A 23,986-nucleotide genomic window follows, 5' to 3' on the forward strand; every position below is an offset into this window, starting at 1 on the left:
TATTACGGTAACTTAAATTAAATAAAACTACATTTTACTTCGATTCAGTGTACATTACACATTTTAAAGTACAAAACAGGTTACGAACATATATTTTAATTATGCAAATTCTTTGTTTCGAAGGAAATTACAAGTCGTTTTATGTAAAGGTTTCGCACAGAGTATGTATTGGTTGCGCAACGAAGTACAAATATAATGTATAGGTTGCTCAACGAAGTTTCTGTATCCATTTCTGGACATATCACATGCAGTTTTCAGTTACTGCAGACTGCCATTTCCCAGTGCAAAAGATGCCGTGCTTCACTGTGCGCATGAACATCCAAACGAAAAGGTTGAACCCGGTGAAAGCCTGCAGAGTCCCGGCAGAGCCCCGGTATACCGTCACTACGTTGGCACTCACCGGGGTTATACCGGCATCAGACCCCGGCAGAGCTGCGGCAACGCCCCGGTTTAACCGGGGACAACCGGGGCTCCAACGGGAAAGTATTAAAATGTTTAATACCTCCGGGATGAACCAGGAGTTACCGGGAAGGACCGGCAATAACCGGCTTGGCACTGGAAACAACCGGGACTGCATCGGGAACAACCGGGACGGTACCGTCAGAGCACCGGTTTACTTATGTAACGTAGCTATAAAGGGACTCTGCCGGCATTAACCGGGGCGTTGCCGTAGCTCTGCCGGGGTGGTTTTGGGCCCCGGTGGAGCTAAGGTGCAGTCCCGGTTGTTCCTGGTACAGTCCCGGTTGTTCCAGGTGCCACGCAGGTCGTTGCCGGTCCTACCCGGTGACTCCCGGTTCATCCCGGAGGTATTAAACATTTTAATACTTTCCCGTTGGAGCACCGGTTGTCCCCGGTCGTCCACGGTTTATCCCGGTGGAGCACCGGTTCATCCCGGTAGGGCCCCGGTTCATCCCGGTAGATGCCTGATCACGCACTGGGGCTCCGCCGGCATCATAGTGAGACTGGGCCTTAACCGCATTGTAACACGAAGTAAATTTACCGGCCGTCATGTACGCAGTTAACAATAACCTGTGACAGAAACCCACTGCCACAACTTTACAACAATATATTGATTATGCAATTGCGGATTTGTGCCATTGGGGTCCTACTTTCCACACCTTACGGCTGTTACAGGTGTGGATTTTACAGGTACAATCATGTATACGAACATGAAATTCACCTCAAAATTAGTTGACGATTACCGATTTTCAAGAAAATCGCTTTGATATATACAATGTAAAAATCAAAATCCGTATGAGATAAATAATGATCGAAGTTGGAACATGGGATTTACTTTGACATAAGCAGAGTTTCGAGATAAGCGAGTTGGGAATAACGAGAATCGAATGTCATTTGATAAAGAGTACCGTATGCTGAAAACCTATCGTCGGTCTCTATCAAAATGAACGTATAAGGGATTGTCAAAAGGTGAAGATGCGTCATTTTTATTGAGACCGACGACATTAGGTTCTCGACTCTCAACTGTCATCTTATATATGGATTTTCGATTTTAATCGTTTCCTTTGGCCTAGTCGTGAATGTAATTATATCATAATAATGTGCATTACCATGTCGACTGTGCGCTTCGGATCATGTTGTGCCGTTGTTACTACCTCTGTCTCAAAGGAAACATCCAGCCACTCCATGACTCTGTATTAATTTTTTTTCTTCTTTATTTTGCCTTTGAGAGATAACCAATACGTCTTATGTGAGAAACGCATGCACGCTAAAGCGTTGTCGTAGCGAGGCATATGCGTATGCTGTCAGAGACATGATCATGCCTTATAATAATATGTAGCCTTTATTTCTGATAACTGGGTCACCCTACACATTTCTAAACACCCCAGTGGCTTAACAATACATAGATCAATATGGAAATTGTAAAATTGTGTCAATTAAACACAGTTGTAAACCTTAATTGCATTTTTTAAAAGTGAAACTTGACTTCGGTTTGATAAATCAGCGGTCTATTTCATGTTTAACCGCATAAACGAGACACATCTTGGATTATAATTTGATGTAACAGACCTATGAAATGACATTGTGCTTAAATTCAGAGTTTTGTTATTACAAAATCATAATCTTACATGTTTTAAACACAATTTTCGACTTATCCGTTCTCGATGTCATGTGTATTTAAACAATGTTTTCGTAGTAAAACATATACTCGACGTCGTAGCGAAACGGACTACGCTTTGACCTCGTCAGCCCCCAGTGCAAGCGTTCTTGAGTTATCGTATGACAACCACCTGGTGAACGGACAGACCGACCGACAGACCGACCGACATACCGACAGACCGACATGAGCAAAGCAATATACCCCCTCTTCTTCGAAGGGGGGCATAAAATATATGAGGCCTAAATTTGCTCGCAAAAACCAAGTAAAACTAATATAGGTAAGACCTAAATTTATTTTCATTAACCAAATCTTACCAGAATATGTAAGGCCTTAATTTGTTTCAGCCTCCTGGTAAAACTGTGCTTTCATGTGTGTGTATAAAGTTTCATCTCAGATAAACCTGTGCAGTCTGCACAGGCTGACTGTGCAGTCTGCACAGGCTAACTGTGCAGTCCGCACAGGCTGACTGTGCAGTCCACACAGGCTAACTGTGCAGTCCGCACAGGCTGACTGTGCAGTCCACACAGGCTAACTGTGCAGTCCGCACAGGCTAACTGTGCAGTCCGCACAGGCTGACTGTGCAGTCCGCACAGGCTAACTGTGCAGTCCGCACAGGCTAACTGTGCAGTCCGCACAGGCTAACTGTGCAGTCCGCACAGGCTAACTGTGCAGTCCGCACAGGCTAACTATGCAGTCCGCACAGGCTAACTGTGCAGTCCGCACAGGCTGACTGTGCAGTCTGCACAGGCTAACTGTGCAGTCTGCACAGGCTAATCAGGGATGACACTTTCCACCTAGACTGGATTTCCATTGAGAAGACGTAAACATAAAATTCAATAAAAACAGAAAGTGTTGTCCCTGATTAGCCTGTGCAGACTGCACAAGCTAGTCTGGGATTACACTTTACACACATGCATTTAGCCCAATTTTTTCAGAACATTGCCCATTTGTAAAAACCCAAGTTTTACCAGAACAGGTGAGGTCGCTCCTGTTCTACAGTGACTCCAGTGACGGGGTCCAGTCTCATCCAGCATGAGAACGTCCAGCCGTTCTGGTAGGGCCAGGTCTTGATAGGGGGCAGGTGGATGCACTGAAATCACATGGCAGAAATAGTTAGCATGTTGGTATGTTAAATGTATCATCCTAACTTATCAAATCAATAAGTATAAAATATGTTGAAAAGTAACATGGCGATGCCACGAAACCAGCTTTACAAATTTTAGATATGAAAATTCAACCCTTATAATTTCACCATCAGAAGCAAAGTGAAAATGGCTTTTGCACAGCATAAAACCAGACCAGCCTTCGAGTAACTCGCAGTCTGTTTGCTGCTCATCAGTATCCTAAGGTTGGAAATCAAGCTTTTAAAACTAGAATTTAGTAAGAAAGGTATTTAATTAAATTTAACTTTTTAAAGGACTACACGTGTGTCAAAATCTCAGTGGTAGATCTAAAGGGTTAAATAATTGTGCAATCATAAGCTTAGACTTCATATAAGCTACCACCAGACACAATTTCAGAATTGTACCTCAATAAAAACTTGAGTATTTTTTCATATAATTATTAGAGACAGCAATCGTCACTTTAACTTGACTAGCACCATATGAACTCCAATGCTAGGCATGCATATAAGAAACATACATACAAGATTTCAATCCAATATCTCCATATAAACTCAAGATATTAACCAGAAACAAGTAGTCTATTTTTAGGAACAGTGACAGTGACCTTAACCTGACACGGCCTACATAGAATCTATGCAAGCTTGACATATCCAAGCTGGGAAATGCAAGGTTGCTATATCAATAGTTTCATCATGTTTGGTCAATGCAAACTTAAGATATTGAATAGAAACAAACAGTTTTTTGTTTTCTATGTTCAGTAGTTTTGACCTTTTCCTTGGCCCTAATTCAATGCCACCTGAAGTCTTCATGCAACCTATCTACATAAAACAATCAGCACATTATCTCCTTCCACACTCTTTTTAGTTGTTCGCATAGCGAACAGCTAATGTTGTTACTCAAAATTTCAAGTCGGTTCGGCTTATCTACGGAAAGCCTACTACCTGCCACACATGCCGTATCAGCGCGAGAAAGAGTTGTATAATTTATGCAACAGGTTTGAGTTCTCCAACTATATTCATTCATAAATGGAAACATTATATGAATATCGTGTTAAATGTAATAGTTTTGAACGGAGCTTATAAAGAAAAGAATCAATAAACAATGATTGTATTATAAGTGTCGCGGAAGAGATTGTTTATGAATGATGAGGATTGTTTATGAATTATTAAAATAGTCCACTATCTGCTGCGTCTTCATGACGTAGTATTTTTGCTTAGCTCATTCATAATCTGAGGCTATTAATAGATGCAGCTGCCGATAAACAAGGGAGAGTCCAATTGCACGGGTGATAACAACGTAATAGTATAAGGTAAGGCTTGTTAGTCTGAGGCTATTAATAGATTCAGGAAAACAACGCAATGGTACAAGGTTATGCTTGTTTATATTCTCAATTTATAAAACGTTGAACATGAGTTCAACAATTACTTCAGGGATACGATAGACAGCAACAAAAATGCTTCAAAATCGCTTAAACCAAATATAACAAACAATTAAATATAACACGAATGATCTGTTTCGTAACCTTGTTCATGCTTCTACAGCGGGGATTTCTGGGAAATGTCCTTTTGTTCTCAACAGATAGCGGCGATCTTTTGTATTTATGGGTGCTAACAACGCAATAGTAGAAGGTTAAGCTTGTTTATATTCACAGTTCTCAATTTATTAAACGTTGGACATGAGTTCACCAATTACTACAGGTATACTATAGACTATCTCAAAAATGCTTTATAATCGCTAAAACAGAAAACAACTAAATAGAACAAGAAATATCTTTTAAACATGTAGTCGGCGTAAACGCTGACTTTGAATTAAAGTTTGCAATTTACTTTTCTAAATAAATAAATAAAATGAAAACAAAAGTTTAACTATTGTGGTTTTTTCACTTGTAAGTTGCATATTCACCGCATGAAATGTGTGTTGTGAGTGTCAACCCACACATTTAGTGTAAGTAGATAAAAAATATACTACGGGAGTGCACATCATATGTGTCTTCACATGCCTTATCATGAGTATATTTCTTCACTATCGAAATAAATGGTATGTTAATATTTGATTTAAACGCAGTTTTCTTTCGACACATTTAAATCACATTTTCATAGCCGCGTCATGCAAAAATGGGTCTTATGTGTTTCGGCCAGCGTCACTTAAATCCAAAATGTGCATTTGTTCAGTCAGGTCAGAGGCGATGCTGTTCGCTATAAAATCACTCAATATGTTATGGTCTCATTATGTATCTCCTGACAAGACTGAGAGATGCTCAGGCTGAGTGGGCTATTTATATGATGGGCGCATATGGAATAAGACCCACTTTCGCATGATGAGGGTCATTAAAAATCTCATTGCGAATTGTAAATGGCACATTTTAGCACAATTTTTTCCAATACAAAATTGAATTCAAAATAGCAAACTTGTAAATAAGGGCAGCCTATCCAGGCGTTCAGGAACGATTTCCAGACGTGCTGACCGAGTACAACAAACATTGTGGTTGGATAATTAAACGATTTTCCTCTTATCGTGACAATATACTATTTTGGTAATGATTGTTTTCTCATCTTGAGAGCAAAACTGAAATTGTGCGAGATAGATTTTATCAAGTAATTGTAACTGGGCCACAATTTGTGTTGTTGACATTCAGAGAGTAGTCCGGAATTCCTTACACTGAACAGTGCTACATCCTTTGCGCTGAGCACAGACACAATGATGTAGCCAAAGTTCAGAGGTTTTATCTCGAGTCAGCCTATGAAATATTCGAAAATATTCATGCATGTCTGCTGGCGTTATGTAAAAGTGATTAAGATGAAAAGCTGAGTAATACAGCTACGCCGAAAAAGCGCATTAATGCTCTATACCTATGTTTAGGTAAGAGTTGTTGACACCATGTTAGGGTTACAAGTAATGCATAAACAACAATGTACGGGTTACAACAGGGCTGTCTTGATGACTACCTAATTCGTGCGTTAAAAGTACTGCTTGCAGATTTATTTTTTATTTATTTTCATCAATTATCTTCTTGTATATTTCAGTGCCCCAGATAAGCTGCGTATCTGCCTCTTTTACCCTTTTAAAAGGTTTAAAAACATAAAGAAATACAATATCATGCGTATTGAAAACGCAACCGATTTGACTTTTACTCCTCATTCTTCAAATGTGATGCGTACGATACAAGAGCTTTGATCGAAAATGCTTTGCTCATTTTCGGTATTTTCTCTTTGAAATTATTATTGTTATGCGACCACACTTTTATTCAGCAAGCGTCTGTATGATGGAGCAGGAAAACAGTCAAAGTTATCCAATCGCTCTGTGGACTAGATTTTATTGTTAAATAAAGAGTCTGATCAAATTATTTACGACATACATGCGTTTAAATCTGACTTAATCCGTCATTCATTGTGCATGTCTTTGTAAAGCGTCTGTACTTTCAGCTTCTATTACGATGCAAAATAAAAAGTCTAACAGAGGTTGTTGTGCCAAAATATCGGTCGATCGCAAATGTTTTCGAACAAAGAAAGCAAAAGCCAATAAGTGCCGAACTATTCGTGTTATGATTTTTATTTAAGTGTAAAGTTTATATTATGGACAGTTTCAAGGATTAAAGATGTTATGAAACATCAGTTTATAAAAGTTAATGATGATAGTTTACAGTTTTATTGAATCAATACAAGTGTGCAGCTTCAACAGAAGTTAAGCGGCAATGAATTTACGGTATGCATGTTTATACCTCATTTAACCCTATTTCTATAATAAAATCACCCTATTTTTCAAAATCAATGGGTGAAAATCCTATTTCCCAAATAATTATCTGGGGCATTGATATTTTGAATATGTATATGGTGTCAAAAATCAAAAGTTTTGTAAAGTGAATTTTCATCATGAAATTATATTCTTAGTGAGATTGGTATTTGAAATTCCAACAATATTCATTTAATATTATGGTGATTGCAAATTGTCTTTATAATCAGTTCTCACTACCATTTTCATCATACTTTGTATGCTTTCAGAACGTCCAAAAAAGGCCATGTTGTTTTTATTTTGTCTAATTTATCTCTATGAAATAAATAGGATGATAAAAAGTGCACACAAAGCTCGACCCGTGCGTTATGACACACTCTTCATAAACGTGAATGGCGTGTGTTCATTTCAAACTTGCCATTAATTTTGAAAAATGAATTGCGTCTTAAATTATGCAATAGCAAACAACTTCAGTGCCTTCAGCGCTTTGATTATTTAGTGGAAAATATTTCTATTTTTAGCAACAGTGACCCTGACCTTGACCTGACACACCCCAAATACAATCCCAAGTGGTCTTATTACAAGGTTGCTATATCCAAAGTTTCATCAAGAATGGTCAATGCCAAATAAAGTTTTTGGCCGGAAACCACCTGTTTGACAATCCCACCAGCATGCCTGTTCGTCATACTTCAATCTTATGACCAGGATTTTTTAATTCATTAAATACCTGTTAAAAATGGTTGCTTGTTTTCAGAAGTCCTAACAATATGTAATTATGTTTTATAATCACTGGAAAGGGCGACAAAAACTATTATTATGAGAGCTCGAGTAAATGAGAGTATTTAAATTATCTTTGCTCTCCTGATGATATTAAGTGTTATCCCTTCAAAAACAAACGAACATTCTTATTGGTTTGTACTACTGAGTATTGCATATACCTTTAAAAAGTTACTCAGGCATATAGCAGTATTGGGATTGATATTACTTATGTTTATTTTATTACTTGGCAGAAAAATAAGGCAACTGAGGGGAAAATATACACATTTTGCTTTTATTTACATTATTTGTACCTTAGGAATACTATAAGGCTTTTGCATTAACAGTGATTTGAAAAATCCAGACATTTATAGAATGTCACAATCCCAACCTATAAGTAAATAAAAATGTAGCTTGAAGTACATTAGCGTGGTCATAATTGAGTATCGGATGATAAAAATGGACCTATATAACATACAGCATTACAATTTCTTTGATAGCTCTACAGGAAAACAAAGCCTGCAATTATCAACTAAGACTAATGTTAAAGGCAATGACGTCTGTCTCAATAGAACAATTTTCCAATATCCCTCGTGCAAGAAACATCTACTCTGCTGCAATTACAGGCAGAAAATTACATTATCAATACAGCAAGTTCTTATCACTGTGGCTAAGTGAAACAGATATGGCAGCAATTTGTATGGAAACTTTTTACAATAAAAATGTCACAGAAATAAACTTGTTCTGTACCAAAAATGTCTTATATTGTCAGTAGCTTTACTAACTAATTCTTGATATTCACACATGTTTACATAAACAATTAGATATTCCAATATTAAGAATTTTAAACGAATTTAACACACAATCAATACAAGGGGGACTCTATCCCATCTTTTCAATCAACAAAAGCTGTCATGGGACAGCTCGCTCGATTATTATTCTGCTTTAATAGTAGAATGTGCGAATGATATAAAATATTTTAAGTTGAATACAGTACAGCCAACACGGCACAAACATAATCCGCGGCGGCCGAATCATGTGTTCACGCGGCGTATCGCCGTGGCACTCGGTATCGATCCGCTCAACGACGCCGAGTCTGTATTAACCACGCGTACTTTTGCGGAGTAAATCCGCCGCATACATACGCGGCGGATCGAGTGAAAAGATATCCACCTACATGTACATACATGTATGTGTAGCGTAGAACTAGAAACCAAGATTTACGCTGGTTTCATAATTATTATTTTCACGTTTTAATAAGCGAAATGGCACGTAATGCGCTTTAGCAAATTATCGTTGAAATAATTACGCGCAACTGTTAATGTTTCGTTTGATTATCAAGTTATCATTATTAAATTTGTAATCCGAAACGCACTTCCAAATTTTAATGCTAACGTGACCTTTGGCAAATTCTAGCGTCAAATAAACAGTGCTAAAATATCCTTTCTTTCATAAAAAGCGCGCGAAAATTATGCAGACATGTAGAACGTCGTTTGGAAAAAGTGGGTGTATTTTGTGTTGTATAAATACATGAACATCACGTCAGGCGTAAATGGTGTGTTCAGTGGAAAATAAACCCCGATTAGACGTTATTTCATCATCTCTTTAAATAGTAACAAATGCCAAAAAGTTTTTGATACTTAAGGAAATATGGAGAATGTTTATGTATTGTAAATATTTACCAGCATTTGCTTTAAAACTGGAATATACCCGATTTTCGGGTAATTAGTAGCGATATTAGCTGTATAATATGAACAAAATCAAACGTGTTTATATACGCATATTCAAACAATAGCTATAATAAGCTGATAATTAACAAAACAACAAATACGTCTTCACCGTCTTGATTATTGATGTGGCTTTAAACTGCTAATTTTCTCAGCTTAAATATAATAGCAAAATCAACATGTAATGAGTTTATAAATCCACCATATGCTGGAGCCTTGACCACTTGTATGTGCGAAAACATAATTACGTGACCTTGTTTATGTGTGAAATACATACACGACGGGCGGGAAACAAACTTAATTGGCCAGACACATCAACTATGCTTACATGTATATGCTAATACAATCAGCGCACAATAAATTTATTATGATTTTAATTATTATTTTAATTGTTTTTTCAAAATTTGTTAACTACATGCAACTAATAATTTTAAAAATATTTTTTAATTCATGATGCGCATCGACTCGGCATCATGTCACGGATTGGGGCATGCCTCGGCAGACAGATGCGAAGCTTCGCGGCGAAATGCGACTTGCCGCCGCATACTGACGCGGCTTCAAAGACTGACGAGGCATCGACTCGTTTCGCCTTGCCGCCGCGGATCGCGAAATACGTTTGTTCCGCGTTGGCTGTACTGTATCTATAAAAGTTATGAACAGTTACACCGTCAAAATATAACATATTTCACTATATAAAATAAAAGATTAAAATTTATTCAGCAAATCATGAAAGATTACCGTGCCAGGAAACTAGATTTTCAACTTGTAACCTGGTAATTTAGTTAAATCATATTAAATTTGGATGCATGGCCTAAATCTCAGCTGCCTAAAATTCAAGACACCGAGCGGAAAACATGTTTCTATTGTTAGTAAAAAAAGAGCTGCGTTTGTCATCCCAATAGCGCTTTGAAGTCTCTTGGCAGCTATTTTAGAGAAAACAAGGCCCATTACTTAGCCAAAAGTCAACGGAACAAAACGAATGAGAAAACAAAATGTTGGTAGACTCAAATAATAAAAATCAGCTCAATATCTGAATGTGATGCCTAAATAACCTCCAGAAAAAATTTGTAATACGGATAAATTTATAAGTCAAAGGCCCATAACTTCCACAAAAATCAATGGACCCAAACAAATTTCACACTTCTTCTGTAGCTCATGTAGGTAGCTACTAACATACCAGATAAGCTCAATGTTTGGAAGTGTTGCGTAAAAAACTCCAGAAAACATTATAAAATTATAATTTCAAGGTCCATAACTTCACCAAAAATTAATGGACAGGAACAATTAATTTAACACTTCATCTTTAGGTCATGTATGTTGACTCACATATAAAAAATCAGCTCAATATCTGAAAGAGTTGCATAAAAAACCTCCAGCACACAGTAATTATATTGAAAATTTTAAGTCCAAGGACCATAATTTTACCAAAATTCAATGGACCCGAGCGATTTCACACTTAATCAGTAGGTCATGTAGGTAGCCTCACATACCAAAAATCAGCTCAATATCTGAAAGCTTTGCGTAAAAAAACTCTGGAAAACGGTTATTATGGTGAAAATTTCTTATTATGGTGAAAAGACTGGCACGAATTTCACACTTCATCAGTAGGGCATGTATGTAGACTTGCATACCTAATATCAGCTCAATATCTGAAAAAATTGCATAAAAAAAACCATCCCAAAAACAGATAACTTCCCTTGTCAAAATGACCTGTACCTGCCAAATGGTATTTAAAAATGATCTCACTTTAAAGCTTATTACTTCCCTTAGATCAGCAAATGGCTCGTATCTTCGTCAAAAATCAACAAACCGGAATGACACTCAAACTTCATCAATAAGTCATGTAGGTAAACTCACAAACCAAATATCAGGAAAATATTTGAAATCATTAAGGAAAAGAGACTGGAAAATTGAATGCCGGAAGGACAAATGGACAGACTGTTGGACAGTCCAATGGCTAAATGCCAACCTGAACTAGGCATAAAAAGGTAACTCACACAAAACTTTCTTCTAAATGTTAAAAAGGGAGATAACAAACATATCTTTTCTGCCAAATGAAAAACGAGGCAGGAAACTCACAGATCCTTTCTTTCCAGGAAAGCTGAAGAACTCGTCTGGTCCATATCTCTTGGGCATCTGCTTCAGCACCGAGATCAGCTTTACAGAGTGCCTTTGCTGCAATATCACAATAGAGCTGGGAAAAAAATTACAATAATTTAATACAAAATTCCAGAAAAAGATTTACTCTAAATGTTATTTTAGATTAAAATCAAGGCTTAAACACCAGGTGGAGCAACAGAAAATACCATTGAAATCAATAGTTGTTAGTATATAGAGAATCATATGTAATCGCCCTATTGTTGTATCAGGTGAGGCTTAGAATAAAAGAACAGCAAGGATTGCAGAGTAATTGTTTCATTTGTGCTGAGCAGGATCAGGGCCCTTGCTACACTTTGGGGGATTGGGGCCGGGGCCCTTAAACGGGGGAATTTCGTGTCGTTTTGGGCGAAAAGGGGCATTTTAGAAGATCTTTTCAGCAACCATTCAACACTTAAAATTGCTTAATTTTAATGTAATTTACATTAATATACATTTAATCAAAGGTTAATAGCACGATACCAGCTTGCAACAAAGGTATAAAAGTTTAAAAAAAAAAAAAATCTTTTGGAAACGGGGGAGGGGGGGGGGGGGAGGATTTTAGCTGAAATAGGGGAAAAAAGTATATATTTTAAGGGGGAATAGGTCTGAATTTCGGCCCCCAAAACAGCCAAACGAGGGCCCGGAGGATATATTACACAATAGGGCAGGAACCTGTTATTCTCTGTTCAGAATATATCAATCTCTTAGATCATTGGAATCCATATCACAAAATTAAAATACTTGCTCTATAAACCTAAACAAACGGATATAATCTAATGTATTACTATCACAACCGTCCTACCCATTTCCCATCCTCGGCCTTCAGGTATCTGAACAGCTGTCTGAGTTCTCTCACAGTGATACTGTAGGCCGCCAGGGCTCCCAGCATGTCCACAAGCAGGTCTGAAAACAAGATGCCTGGCTTAACTCTTTCAGTGCTGGAACCGAATTTTGAAGGCCTTTGCAAACAGTTTGGATCCAGATGAGATGCCACAGAACGTGGTGTCACATAAGGATCTAAACTGTTTGCTATTCTGATAGTATTCTTTGAAAAAAAATCGAAGAAAATGCTAATTTTAGAAATTCAGCAGACAACATTTTAGCAGACGACAAATTTCCCAGCATGCAAAGGGTTAATCCTTTCCCACTCAGAAGCAAAGTGAAAATGGCTATGTGCAAACAGCATAAAACCAGAACAGCCTGCGATTACTCGCAGTCTGTTCAGGTTTTATGCTGTTTGCTGCTCATCAGCATCTAAGGGTTGGAAATGAAGCCTTAGAAACTTGAATCCAGTATAAAAGGTCTTTAAATAAATTTAACTTTCTACGGGACTACAAATGCGTCAAAATAAGTATCTAAGTGGTAAAGGGTTAATGCATGAGCATTAAGTATCGTACAAGATTAGCCTGTGCAGACTACACATTCCCCTTTTTTGAATTTTTTTCGTGTTAGGATGTCTCTTCTTAACAAAAATCCAGTTTATACAGAAAGTAACGTCCCTGATTAGCCTGTGCAAACTGCACAGGCCAATCTGCAACAACACTTTTAAGCTCATGCATTAAACCTGGTTTTCAAAAAACAGGACTCATTTAAAGATGCTGAAGTTCTGGGAAAACACAGTGATTAATATTTACTTGAGAGGTAGAAATAAATTTCCAATAATGTGAATAAATGTCAATTCCTGAGCATGACAGCAGAATGCAACTCTTCCATTACACCCATAATTCAAACGAAGGCATGGCTTTTCATGTTGCGTGATTCTGGCTTCTAAATTCAGGATTGTTACTTGGGGAATATAAATTAAAGCTTTTATTTCACTGCACATTATTATCTTTATTTGAAATGTTTAACAGGGTAAAATGACAACAACATGATGACATTGCAAGAAAATGATTTACACTTTAAACTTTAAGGTTTTCCCATGGGCATCATTTCCAGTATAAGGTATTCCTGAACTCAAAGTATCAATTTTATTGAGAATTTTACAAAACAGCTTTTTCCTGTGGAAAAATGAACATTATTAAATTACTGATTTCCATAATGTGTAACTATAAAGTGTTATTTATTAATTTGCACATAAAGGGGTTTCCTAGGATTATATTTATGTTTATCAAACAATACTATAGGTAAACATGCAGGGGTTTCGCTGTAGATCGCCATTGGCGCCAATGGCGCTTAATTTTCAAAAGTGGATCCAATTTTTTTAAAGTGTCGAATAAAAAAAAATCGGTAAAATCCTAGTATCTGAAAATGTACTGCGAATCGAAAGCACGTGACGAGCATTGGCCTCCAGCGTATGTCAGTTGTAACTATTGATTAACGACAATGTAACCAACCTACAGTGCAGAGTGCAATCTCTGAAGCGTGTAAGTGTTACAAACGGTGTTTTTACTGCTATTGTCAAGTTTTATCGGGGTTATTATCAGTTTAACGGCTCCTTTATGATATTGAGCAATAAATTAAGTAACACAGAGACAAACTGTCACAACGATCAATAATTATAATGATTATTAGGGACGCTATTTCTTTAATCAAAACCATGGGCATGAGGCTGGCATTTCATTTCTCAACAAAAACAAATAACAAGAGCTGTCAGAGGACAGCGCGCTCGACTATTCCAGTGCTTGACAGTATAACGTAAGCCATCATGGGGAAATCGTTCATATCCAATAATTTATTAGACGATCTTTCAAAAATAAAAAAGGAAAAAAATAAAAATTGGGGGTGGGGGGTGAGAGGGGGATATAATGTGGGGTGTGGTAATTTATTAGATGATGTTTCAAAAAACAAAATCGGGGGAATGGGGGGGGTAGGGGGTCGGGGGTGAGAGGGGGGGTATAATGTGGGGTGTGGTAATTTATAAGATGATGTTAAAAAAAAAATGGGGGGGGGGGGTAGGGGGAGTAAGAGGGGGGGTATCATGTGGGGTGGGGTAATTTATTAGATGATGTTTAATAAAATAAAAAAATAAAAAAATTGGGGGGGGGGTTGGGGGGGGGGAGGGATTCTTGGTAGGGGCGTGGGGTATTGTTTGGGTGGAATCCATTGTGGTATTCAGGTAAGTGTTGTTTTGTCAAAGTTATACTAAAATGTGATCATAAATAAAGAAGTTATGGCAATTTAGGCAAAATGTTCAATTATTTAAGTGTAAAAGGGGCCATAATCATGTCAAAATGCTTGATACAGTGGTCTGCTCTTGTTTATAGGTTGGGGTCAAGTTGGTCAACAAGTATGCAAAATATAAAAGCAATATGTCAAAGGATATAGGAAATATTTGAGGTAGTACGCAAACTTTAACATAGATTTATCAATAATATGCATATTCTAAGTATAAAAGGGGCAATAATTCTGTCAAAATGCTTAAAACAGTTGTCTGCTCTTGTTTGTTGGTTGGGGTCATGATAGTAAACAAGTATGCAAAATATGAAAGCAATATGTCAAGGGACACAGGAAATATTTGAGGTAGTACGTAAACTTTAACATAGATTTATCATTAATATGCATATTCTAAGTATAAAAGGGGCCATAATTATGTCAAAATGCTTGATACAGTTGTCTGCTCTTGTTTATAGGTTGGGGTCATGATGGTAAACAAGTATGCAAAAAATGAAAGCAATATGTCAAGGGACATTGAAAATATTTGGGGAAGTACGCAAACTTAAACATTTGCACGCAAACGGACACGGCAACGCCGACGCCGGGGTGAGTAGGATAGCTCCACTATTTATATTTCATATTTAATAGTCGAGCTAAAAAACATAATTTAAGCTTCATTTTGGGAAAACAGGGCTTAATGCATATGCATTAATTGTCAGGCCAGTACCAGAGTCTCTCTTTAAACGAAAAACACCATAAAATCAGAAAGAGTCTTCCTTGATAAGCTTGTGCGCATTGCACAGACTTATCAGTGTGCACAGTCTAATCTTATTTGACATGCATTAAGCCCTGTTTTCCCTGAAAGCAGCCAATATGTACAGATTTCAACTAGAGCTTTGTCACAGACGTGACGAATAACCCCACATGCTGCATTGACACATAATATTTTGCATGTCGTCTTCACAAAAAACAGCGGACACCATGCTCAACTTTTAAAATGCACTAAGTGACCCCTTGACCTAGTTTGTGACCCAGAAAGGCCCATGTTCTAACTTGGCCTTAAGATCATCTCAATAAAACTTCTGACCAAGTTTGGTGAAGATCCGATGTAAACTACTTGAATTAGAGAGCGGACACCATGCTGAATGTTAAAAAACACACTAAGTGACCCCGTGACCTAGTTTTAGCCCCGGAATGGCCCATGTTCAAACTTGTCCTAGAGATCATTTAGATAAAACTTGTGACCAAGTTTGGTGAGGATTGGATGAAAGCTACTTGCATTAGAGAGCGGACAACATGGTGAGGTTTGAAACGCACTAAGATACCCAGTGACCTAGTTTTTGACCCGTCATGACCCATATTCAAACTTGACCTAGACATCATCTAGATACAACTTCTGACCAAGTTTTGTGAAGATTGGATGAAAAGTACTTGAATAAGAGAGCGGACAACATTGTGATGTTTTAAGCTCTAAGTGACCCTGTGACCTTGTTTTTGACCTGGCATGACCCATAGTCAAACTTGCTCTAGACATTATCAAGATACAACTTCTGAGCAATTTTGGTGAAGATTGGATAAAAACTACTTGAATTAGAGAGCGGACATAATGGTGAGATTTAAAACACACTAAGTGACCCGTGACCTAGTTTTTGACCCGGCATGGCCCATGTTCGAACTTGAACTACACATCATCTAGTTACAACTTTTGACCCAGTGTGGTGAAGATTGGATTTAAACTACTTGAAATAGAGAGCGGACACCATGCTCAATGTGTAAAACGTACTAAGTGACCCCGAGACCTAGTTTTTGACCCGGAGAGGCCCATGTTCGAACTTGGCCTAGACATCATCTAGATACAACTTCTTACCAAGTTTGGTAAAGATCGGATGAAAACTACTCGAATTAGAGAGCGAACAACATGCTGAATGTTTAAAACGCACTAAGTGACCCCCTGACCTAGTTTTTGACCCGACAAGGCCCATGTTCGAACTTGGCCTTGACATCATGTAGATGCAACTTCTGACCAAGTTTGGTGAAGATCGGATGAAAACTACTTGAAATAGAGAGCGGACACTTAATACAGACGAGCTCACTCCTATATACCCCCCTAAACTTTGTTTGTGGGGGTATAATGATAAACTGGCCAATGTCGTCGCATAAGCTGTTTAACACTAGACTGGCCAATGTCATCACACAAGCTGTTAAACACTATTGATTACATACACACACTCGCTGTCTGCAGTGTATGCAGTGTACCAGTGGTGAAGTATAAACAGAGAGGTTATTGTTACTAGAGTAGTTAAGAGCAGACTGACTTGCAAAACTCCCTTTACATTAGTTACCCCATAGCGGGAACAACTAATAATTACAAGCAGTTTTATTTTAACCCTTCCCCCATCAGAAGCAAAATGAAAATGGCTTTTTAACCAGCATTAAACCAAAACAAGCTGCGAGTAACTAAGTAACTCGCAGTATGTTCAGGTTTTATGCTGTTTGCTGCTCATCAGTATCTAAGAGTTTGAAATGAAACGTTAAGAACTTAAATCTAGTAAGGTCTTTGATTAAATTTAACTTTCTAAAAACTACAAATGTGTCAAAATGCGTATAGACTGCGATTGTAAATATTTAGAAGAAATGAAAACACCAACACAATGTCTTTTCATAAACTACAATGTTATTCCTTTAAAAACAGAACACATAATTACTAATACTATAACAGTAACCCAACAATACAATTGCCAGAAGACTAAATTTGTATAAAATCAATCAACTTTTTCATTTCGATCATCTGCTATTGCTTACTACTTTGTGGTTTTTGCAGTATTAGCCAATTCGATGATGTTCAAGAAAGTAAGAATGAGCCATGTTAAGGCTAAATCAATTATAACACAGCTGTCAAGTGAATATACAACTTCATCCATCAACTGATCTGAATGACTGATCAGTTTTTATCATGTGTATGCATTATTAATTGGAGAAAAAAATGAATTGCTACAAAATAAAAGTCCTGTATACAGCTCAGACCAATTTAACAGATCATAAATACAGTTTAATATCAATTATTTTATTGCATAATGAACAATAATTACAAGCAGTCTTAATCTTATAAATTTACTATCAAGCAGCTGCATACAACATTTATTTTGTTCCACACATTACAAACATTATCCATTCAACAGGACACTGTTCCAAAATCTTGTTCATGCTTTCTAAACAACAGTGCTATGTGAATATTATATTTCTTTTATAGTTCATTCCCTTTTATGACTTTGGCTATATGTACAGAGGTTGCTTAATTCCATATGCCTTCTATACCATGTATTTTCTGGGGCAAAGTCATGAATGACTAAATAATAGAAGCAAAACAAAGATATCATTATGTACATTAAGAGTGTCCCTCATACGCCTCACAGACCAACTTTGCCTCTACAACTAATGTTTTCATCAGTTTAAACTTTAATAAGGATTAATTTCTTGTGAATACAATCATGTATCAGAAACATTATGCACGTGTAATTATGTATTAAATTGTGCATGTTCAAGTATTCTGGTTGTTATATATTGCAGGAACATTCAAAAGTTCTAAAAATTGGGGATTGATTAACTATCACTCAAAGTTTCTATGACAATATGCCAATAATAGAAGAGTAAGGTTTAAATATACAAATGTTGAATCAGCCTATTTATTAATTATATTGAGAGATAAGAGCTTTGAATAGATTCTGAACTTTTCTCATCATTTTGCTTAACAAGAGCACCGCTTAACGGGTGCCACTCTCGGCTGCGAAAGCTTGTCAGAATAATTTTTTTTAGAGGTCACAGTGACCTTGACCTTTGACCTAGTGACCCAAAAATGGGTGTGGCTTGTAGAACTCATCAAGGTGCATCTAAACATGAAGTTTCAAAGTTGTAGGTGGCAGCACTTTGAATTTAGAGCCAATGTTAAGGTTTTAGCACGACGCCTGCGGACGACACGACACGAAGAGCTGGCTATGACAATACGTAGGGTTTTCTCCGAAAACAGCCTCGCTAAAAACAACCTTTACTTGGGAAACAAGAAACTGTCGGAGACAGGTGATGCTCCCCAAAGGTTCTTTTGTCACAATTTTGCACTATATATTCAGATAAAAGGAAACGTCTTGAGGGCACAGTAGTTGGGGGGACAAGAATTTTTTATAGACAATTTCAAAGGGCCATTACTCTATGAAAAATCATCTGACCAGAACCTGCTGATGTTATGCAGGTCTCCTCTTGGTAGTGAAGCTTTCCATTAAGTTTCATTGAATTCCAGTCATTAGTGGCTGAGAAATAGCCCGGACAAGAATTGCACTATATGTACAGTTAATGGAAAATTTCAAAGTGCCATAACTCTGTGATAAATCATCCAACCAGAATGCGCTGATAATATGCACATCTCCTCTTGGTAGTGAAGCTTCCCATAAAGTTTCATTGAATTCCGGTCATTAGTTGCTGAGAAATAGCCCAGAAGAATTGCACTATATGTACAGTAAATGGAAAATTTCAAAGGGCCATTACTCTGTGAAAAATTATCCAACCAGAACGCGCTGATAATATGCACATCTCCTCTTGGTAGTGAAGCTTCCCATATAGTTTCATTGAATTCCGGTCATTTGTTGCTGAGAAATAGCCCGAGCAAAAATTGTGCATGGACAGACGGACACACGGACGGACGGACGGACGAAGCGGCGACTATATGCTCCCCCCAAATTTTTTGGGGGGAGCATAAAAAAGTATTGCTTGATTGAAAACTATTTAACTATTTTTGAACACAATTACATAAAACAGAAAATGCTTATCAAAGGATATGGGTAAAATGGATACAACGCTTTAAAACTGTTTATTTCTATACTAATGAGCTTTTTATTTGCCAACGAATTGGGGAATTCGGAACTTGATTTGGGGAAAAAAGATACTTTTTGCCATTGGAGCCAATTAATAGCCATAAAATCAGCCAGAAAAGCGCCCTGAGATTGAAGTCTGTAAACATCTGTAATAAACTTCCTTTCTGTTAGAATCAACTACATGTAATTAACACTGTGAAAAATCCAAGGCAACTGAAGACAGTATAATCTTGTGTTTGACTGATGTTCTCGCGTTTTTGTAACTGCATTTTGCTTCCTTTAATTGTGTTTACAAGACAAACAACTACTATTAACACGATGTCCAATCAATGTTCTTCAGAAAGCCAAATTTTTGATACCAAACTTGTCTGTATAATGTCTGCAATATATGAACTGCTTTCTATTGTAATAAGATCTATTTTGAATGAGTGATAAAAGCTTTTATTTGAATAGAACCAAATTAAACAATGAATTAGTCACAGTGGTACTAATGAGAACTACTGAGTAATCTTGGTATCGTCTTCTTCACAGGGTCTACCAAGTACTCTAAAAAATCTCAGAGACTCATTTTTGTTTGGAGGTCTTTCACAGATTTAAGATGAATAGATATTGTTTTCTAAGTCATAATATGTTTTACCATCACTTGAAAAGGAACCAATAAATATGTTCATGTGCTAAACAAAAATTGGAAAATTTAAAGTGTACCAGTAATTAGACTTTGTTGCTCACCAGTATCTTAGGGTTCGAAATGAAACCCTTAAAACTTGAATCTAGCAGAAAACGCCTTTAATAAAATTGTCCAAGGGACTACACAAGTGTCAAAATGCATATCTGAGTGGTATAGGGCTGAGTGAACACCTATCTACCTGAGACTATGTCGTCTGCAGCGAGCACCATGTCCATGACCCGGGAGATGAGACCTATCTCTGTGCACGCCTGCAGGTTCCGTCTGCTCTTCTTTAACATCGCCATGACAACACTCCAGATCTCAGCCTACACATGAGGCAAGAAATCAGTTGTTAAATATATATAGTCCACACTGGAGAGGCTGTGCTAAAAAAACTACTGAGCATTAGAAGGATTGCATTAAAATAAGAAAAACTGGATGTCTGGGCATTGTGGGTCTCTGACTAAATTGGACATTTTGGAGTTTTAAGTGAGTGACACAAATCAAAACAAGGGACAAAATTGTCACAAAACCAGGTTTTCAATTTTTTTTAAAAAGTCTGATAAAGGGAGACAATTCAAAATGTGCATTGTTACCCCACTTGTTTTAAATTCAATCTATTTTTACTCGTGGCAACCTTGATTTCAATTTGAAAAAAGTCTGATAAAGGGAGACAACTAAAAATGTGCATTGTTACTGATTGTTCATAGTTACCCCCCTTGTTTCAAAATCAATATATTTTTAGTCGTGGCGACCTTGACCTTAGAGATATCAACATAATTCTTTTCGCGTGACACACCTTCCAATGATGGTGAACAAATGTGCCAAATGATTTTAAAATCTCACAATGAATGACATAGTTATGGTCCCTACAAGCTCATTTATGGCCATTTTTGACCTTTGAACTCAAAGTGTGACCTTGACCTTGGAGATATCGACGTAATTCTTTCGCGCGACAAACCGTCCAATGACGGTGAACAAATTTGCCAAATGATTTTAAAATCTCACAATGAACGACAAAGTTATTGCCCAGACAAGCTTGTTCCGCCGGCCCGCCCGCCCGCTGACATTCGCCAATCTAATAACCAGTTTTTTCCTTCGGAAAACCTGGTTTATTATATCACAAATAAACTAAATATTTTTGCCATTCATTCCTTGGCTCTTATATAATTAATGCTTGAGAGCAAGGAACGTTACAATTTGTCAAAAAAATATTGGAAACTTGAAGAATATTTGAAAATTGTCTTGTGCAGGCTGGTAAAACTCTGCGAATGAACAAAATACATATGCATTATGGAGATAATATGATAAAATTGATAGATTTCATTCCCTGTAGGTTGGCAGTTCTTAAATAAATTGTTAATTAATCTTGCTTGTATTAGTTTTTTGCTTGTCTCAAATGTGTTTTACAGCTGTGTATAACATGATACAAAACATCTATGATGTCAAAAGAAAGATAAAGATACACTGACTAACATCTTCAGGAAGATTATTTGGTTTTCACACAAATTGACACAAAATTCCACCTGATTAAAGAAGCCTAAATCTTCTCAGCATATCAGATAACAAAGCTTGCAGCAGAAGCCAGTCAAATAATTTAATGATGTCATTCAAATAGTGTTACATTATCGGAGCAAACATGCCACTTGATTTGCGACAGCATCTTATTTATTTCTGACAAATAGTTAACTACTAGACGATAAGCTGCTTTAGTAAGACAGTGAGACCATAACTTAACCATCCACTGAGCACTGTGCATAATGGCATAAGAAAACATGTTTCCAACATGCATTTTCCTCAAATGATTCTTTACCACCGCCAAAGTATGTAAGACCCAAGTTTTAACAACACTGCATTCCCCAAATCGTTATTAGAAGATTTCTAAACCTTAGTGCAGCGCAATAGGATTCTATCATCAAACCTCATGAAATAAAGTCTGTCTGTCCTGTCCTGTCTAGTCTCAATAATTTGATGTTTTACATATGTTAATTTAATGTAACATCTCAATTCCAACCCAAAAAATAATTGATTTCCATGAATTTCTTCAAAAGCTAATTTAAGCAATTGTTCATCATAAACAAGCTGAATTTATGTAAAGTGTAAAAACAATCCATCCACATACATGCCAGAAATTTTCGGGTCCAAATCGGGACAGTCCATTAAAAATGTCGGGACATTTTACCAAAAAGCAGGACACCTAAAATGATCAATCATGCCACCTTTACTGAAGTCAGTAATCAGCTAATTACTTACAAAACCTCATAATTTCTGGCAAATATTGATGATAAATGTGTTTAGAATTGCATGAACACAGACGTTCTCCATTTTCCGGAAGTAAACAAACGTGCACTATGCAGATGAACCCATTTGTGACTAAGGCAACGTTCAACGGGATGTGCCCACATCAAGCACTGTTTATATTCAACCAATCATCCATTAACTCTAACTTTAGATTGATGCAATATGTACAAATTATTTTTTGAAAATCAGCCAAAAACAAAGTAAATTTATGTCTCTGGTATCTGTCAGCGATCGATTTGTTTGACATATAATACACTGAATACCGCGTAATAATAGTATCTTTGGCCTTGATTTGGGCCATGAAATACAAAAGCAATCTGCTTAATGCACCAGATGCATCTATCCCTAGCAACGACCCTTATCATTAAAATACCCTGGTGTGAATGCCCGATAAAATAAATAATGTGCCGATATATCGCTGATAATGTGTCAAAAACAACACTGGATCACTCGACTAGTAGATATGGTTTATTAATAGAGGCGATAAAGGGATTAGCGATAGTAATTAAAGCCAGACGGAGCTTGAATAGGGAATTTTATTGTGAACTTAAAAGCGTATATCGTTTTGTTCAAATGTCGGGACAAATAGTGTTACATCAGGACACCGGGACAAACACCCCAAAAGCAGGACTGTCCCGCCAAGATCGGGACGTCTGGCATGTATGTCCATCCATCAAATAATTACTTTTAATTGCAAATTAAAGACATTCTATTTTGCAGATAAAATTTTTGCTTGACATTCATGATATTTCACTGTGTATTTTAAGAAATATCTATGTCATCTAAAAATACAGGACTCCACTGGGAAACCTCATAACATGTACACCTTGGATTTTCAAAACATTGTCCAACGGACCATATTATAGTGTATTTTTGTGAATTTGAAGTGAAATAGCTTCAGAGCTCCAGATAACATGGGTAAAGGCGTAAAAACGAATTAAATTTCTTAAATAACCATTTTGATTTAAAATCTTGGAGTAAAGTTACGCATTGAAAAAATGAAACACGAATTCGTAATTTTCTAATGTGCGTAAATCTTCCAGTAGCAAATTATATATGGTAAACATTTTATTCGGGTTCTGACTCATCTAGGCGCTCAATTAAAACTACAACTTTAAGTCAACGTCACTCAAGCGTTTGCTGTGAGGTAGAGCCACACCTAAGAACGGTCGAAAGGCCAAATGGTCTCGATTTTGTTCTCCTAGTATTGCAGGCCTGTCATTACTGTTTATTGTACCTTTTTAATTACACTTATCATAATTTTTATACATAAGTAATATACTGTATACCTATACAAAAAGTCATTTAAAAATTAAATGTTAAATATAGTTTTTGATATGACTTTAACGGCGACCAAAAGGCCATTATGACCTAAGCTGAAGTGTCAGTGACCGTTTTACATAAAAAATCAAATTGGCCAACCGAAGCGGTGTATCGAAGCGTGGAAGGCAAAAAAAGACATTTTA

At 37.0% G+C, this 23,986-nt stretch overlaps 1 protein-coding gene across 3 annotated transcripts in view; it reads right to left on the minus strand.

Moving 5' to 3' along the window:
- Positions 1-23,986, minus strand: part of LOC127841632 (neurobeachin-like) — a 232,466-nt gene that overhangs the window by 192,853 nt on the left and 15,627 nt on the right. For all 3 annotated transcript variants that reach the window (XM_052370615.1, XM_052370614.1, XM_052370616.1), the window contains exons 3-6: positions 20,419-20,545; positions 12,397-12,497; positions 11,535-11,630; positions 3,088-3,209 (exon numbers count right to left, since the gene is read on the minus strand). In XM_052370615.1, the coding sequence (XP_052226575.1) occupies positions 3,088-3,209; positions 11,535-11,630; positions 12,397-12,497; positions 20,419-20,545 (446 nt within the window). The remainder of the gene's footprint in view (positions 1-3,087; positions 3,210-11,534; positions 11,631-12,396; positions 12,498-20,418; positions 20,546-23,986) is intronic.

The sequence above is a fragment of the Dreissena polymorpha genome, chromosome 8, assembly GCF_020536995.1.
Source record: "Dreissena polymorpha isolate Duluth1 chromosome 8, UMN_Dpol_1.0, whole genome shotgun sequence".
Lineage (NCBI taxonomy): Eukaryota > Metazoa > Mollusca > Bivalvia > Myida > Dreissenidae > Dreissena > Dreissena polymorpha.